Source organism: Scomber scombrus, chromosome 13 (genome assembly GCF_963691925.1).
Source record: "Scomber scombrus chromosome 13, fScoSco1.1, whole genome shotgun sequence".
NCBI lineage: Eukaryota > Metazoa > Chordata > Actinopteri > Scombriformes > Scombridae > Scomber > Scomber scombrus.
Genome location: NC_084982.1, coordinates 30,449,671 through 30,452,260, shown reverse-complemented (window position 1 = coordinate 30,452,260; position 2,590 = coordinate 30,449,671). Strand labels below are relative to the sequence as shown.

Genomic DNA, 2,590 nt, shown 5'->3' with positions numbered 1-2,590 from the left:
TAAAGCGGGGGGTGTTGTAGTTGGGATGCCTGAACACCTGACAGGAAATGACATCATTAGCCGGTGAACATGCAGTAGCTCATGAGACGTGATGAAGTCGTGCTGCTTGTCACTCACCCTGCTGACCCTCTTCACCTGGACGTCCTCGGCAGTGGAGGAGCGGTCGTGTTCTCCAAGAACCACAAGATGGGACCTCGTCCTGCAGAAAAAGATATGAGTGAAACTGACCAAACACCTGAGAAACACCTGATAAACACCTGAGAAACACCTGAGAAACACCTGATAAACATCTTCAGCAGTGAGAAGATGAAGGTGAAGATGACAGGTGAGGGTCAAAGGTTAAAGGTTACCTGAAGTTGCAGTGAGCAGCAGTCACCACCCAGCTCTCATTGATGAGGGAACCTCCACAGAAGTGGAAGCCATTAGTGGTCTGAAAAAACAAAAGGTTCATTAATGTGTGTGTGTGTGTGTGTGTGTGTGTGTGTGTGTGTGTGTGTGTGTGTGTGTGTGTGTGTGTGTGTGTGTGCTCTTGTTTTTCTATCCTGGTGGGGACCGCAACCTGAGATATTAATAACCCGTGGGTCGGTCCCCACAGGTACGAGCATTGGAATCAATAGCAAACAGCCTCCTGATTGGCTGGGGCTGTTATACCCACAGGGTTGGTTTTCCTGACTTTGTGTGAACCCCAGAGGTCACACACGGTACTGCAGTGTACAAATTTCCCAAGTGGGGACCTTTCCTGACAAAGTGTGTAAGTGTGTATATTAGCATATTAGCTTTGTATTAGCATATTAGCTTAGCGATTAGCCCCCTGGCTAACTGGATTATTAGATGCAGTGTTAATGGTTAGGGTTTCAATCCAACATTTGTTCAAATACTGAATATGAATTGTACTGTGGGTACTGTACTACTAACAGTGATGCCAATTGTATGCTAATAGGCGTTAGCATTACGGGTCCCAACAAGGATGGCAAAATTCAGGTTTAAAATGTATGTGAGAGTTATTGATATTTCAAGTCATTTTTTTGTTCAAACAGAATTATAATGAATTTAGGAGTTAAAATTACGTCTCTAGACCCTTTAGAAAGGCTGGAACCCAGTCAGGGGTCCCCACAAGGTAGTAAAAACGGGTATGTGTGTGTGTGTGTGTGTGCTTACCTGCAGGGACACCTGCCAGGGCCAGGAGTGAGGCCGCGCCTCCTCGCCGTTCACGATGTAGGAGTACCCAGTGATGTCAGGGGGGATGGCAGGAGTCCCACAAGCTAGTGACATCATCATAATGACATCATCATAAAGACATCATCATAATGACATCATCATAATGACATCAGACGACATAAAACACCTCGGGTCAGATTTTCAGTAATAAACGATTGTTAATAAGATCAATAATTTTAATAATCACAGATCTTCAGTCACTTTATAATTTTATCTTCATAATGCTGAACAGGATGAAGCCTGGTTAGCAGCTGGAACACAATATCAAACACTGCTAACATTATTATTAACAATCTCATCATCATCATTATTATTATTATAAGTAGTAGTATTAATATATATAGTATTATTATATACATCTCTATGTGAGTGCTATAGTCTCTCTCCTCTCAGTCCAGTAAATATTAAATCCATAAATCAATATTAAGTTGTAAATCAAGAAATGATCCATCACCAGCAGCTGGATTTACCCAGCATGCTTCACTCCCTCACCTGTCTGACCGTAGGCGGCGCCGGCGAAGGAGAAGCAGGAGAGGATCCAGAGGAAAGCCATGGCTCCAACATGAAAGCTCCGTCTGAGAGACGAGCCTTTATACACACAGAGAGCCTGTGTGTGTGTGTGTGTGTGTGTGTGTGTGTGTGTGTGTGTGTGTGTGTGCGACTGTGTGTGTGTGAGAGTGAGTGTGTGTGTGTGTGTGTGTGTGTGTGTGTGTGTGCGACTGTGTGTGTGTGTGTGTGTGTGTGTGCGACTGTGTGTGTGTGAGAGTGAGTGTGTGTGTGTGTGTGTGTGTGTGTGTGCGACTGTGTGTGTGTGTGTGTGAGTGTGTGTGTGTGTGTGTGTGTGTGTGCGACTGTGTGTGTGTGTGTGTGTGTGTGTGTGTGTGTGTGTGTGTGTGGTGCAACAGCTGTTCTGTGTAATTAACTGAACTAACTTTGCAGCTTTTTGTGTAACATGTTTCTCTGTTGTGTAAACTTCCAGTTAAATGTGAGACAGCAGTTTTCTGTCTCTCAGTAGTGAAACCTGTAATCTGATTATATGTTAAATAAAATAACAATAAAGCTTTTTATTCTATTAGAGCAGAGAGCAGACTGCTGGACTCGTTTATTCAGGTAGATGCTTTAGTAACAACACACACTGCTTTGTAACAGACGGTCAAATAAGATTTTAAACAAAGAAGAAGAATAAAATGTCTGTAATGAACTATAGTAGATAATAAAGTGTAATATTTAATAGGAAAGAAATCAGCTGCTGAATTTTCGGCCATGTGATGAAGATTAGAAAACTGTTGTTGTGGATTGTACTTGAAGTGTATTTGCTCACCTATTGATGGATTTAACACTGATGAAGGTTCATGCAGTGTGTTCATACTGC

The 2,590-nt window shown here is 42.7% G+C and overlaps 1 protein-coding gene across 1 annotated transcript in view; it reads right to left on the bottom strand.

Moving 5' to 3' along the window:
- The window catches only part of LOC133992677 (chymotrypsin B-like), a 4,191-nt gene extending 2,420 nt beyond the window's left edge, over nucleotides 1-1,771 (bottom strand). Inside the window, exons 1-5 of the mRNA XM_062431363.1 lie at nucleotides 1,711-1,771; nucleotides 1,159-1,262; nucleotides 351-430; nucleotides 118-199; nucleotides 1-37 (exon numbers count right to left, since the gene is read on the bottom strand). The exon at nucleotides 1-37 is cut by the window's left edge and continues 144 nt beyond it. Of these exons, the coding sequence (XP_062287347.1) occupies nucleotides 1-37; nucleotides 118-199; nucleotides 351-430; nucleotides 1,159-1,262; nucleotides 1,711-1,771 (364 nt within the window). The remainder of the gene's footprint in view (nucleotides 38-117; nucleotides 200-350; nucleotides 431-1,158; nucleotides 1,263-1,710) is intronic.
- Nucleotides 1,772-2,590: the final 819 nt, after the last annotated feature.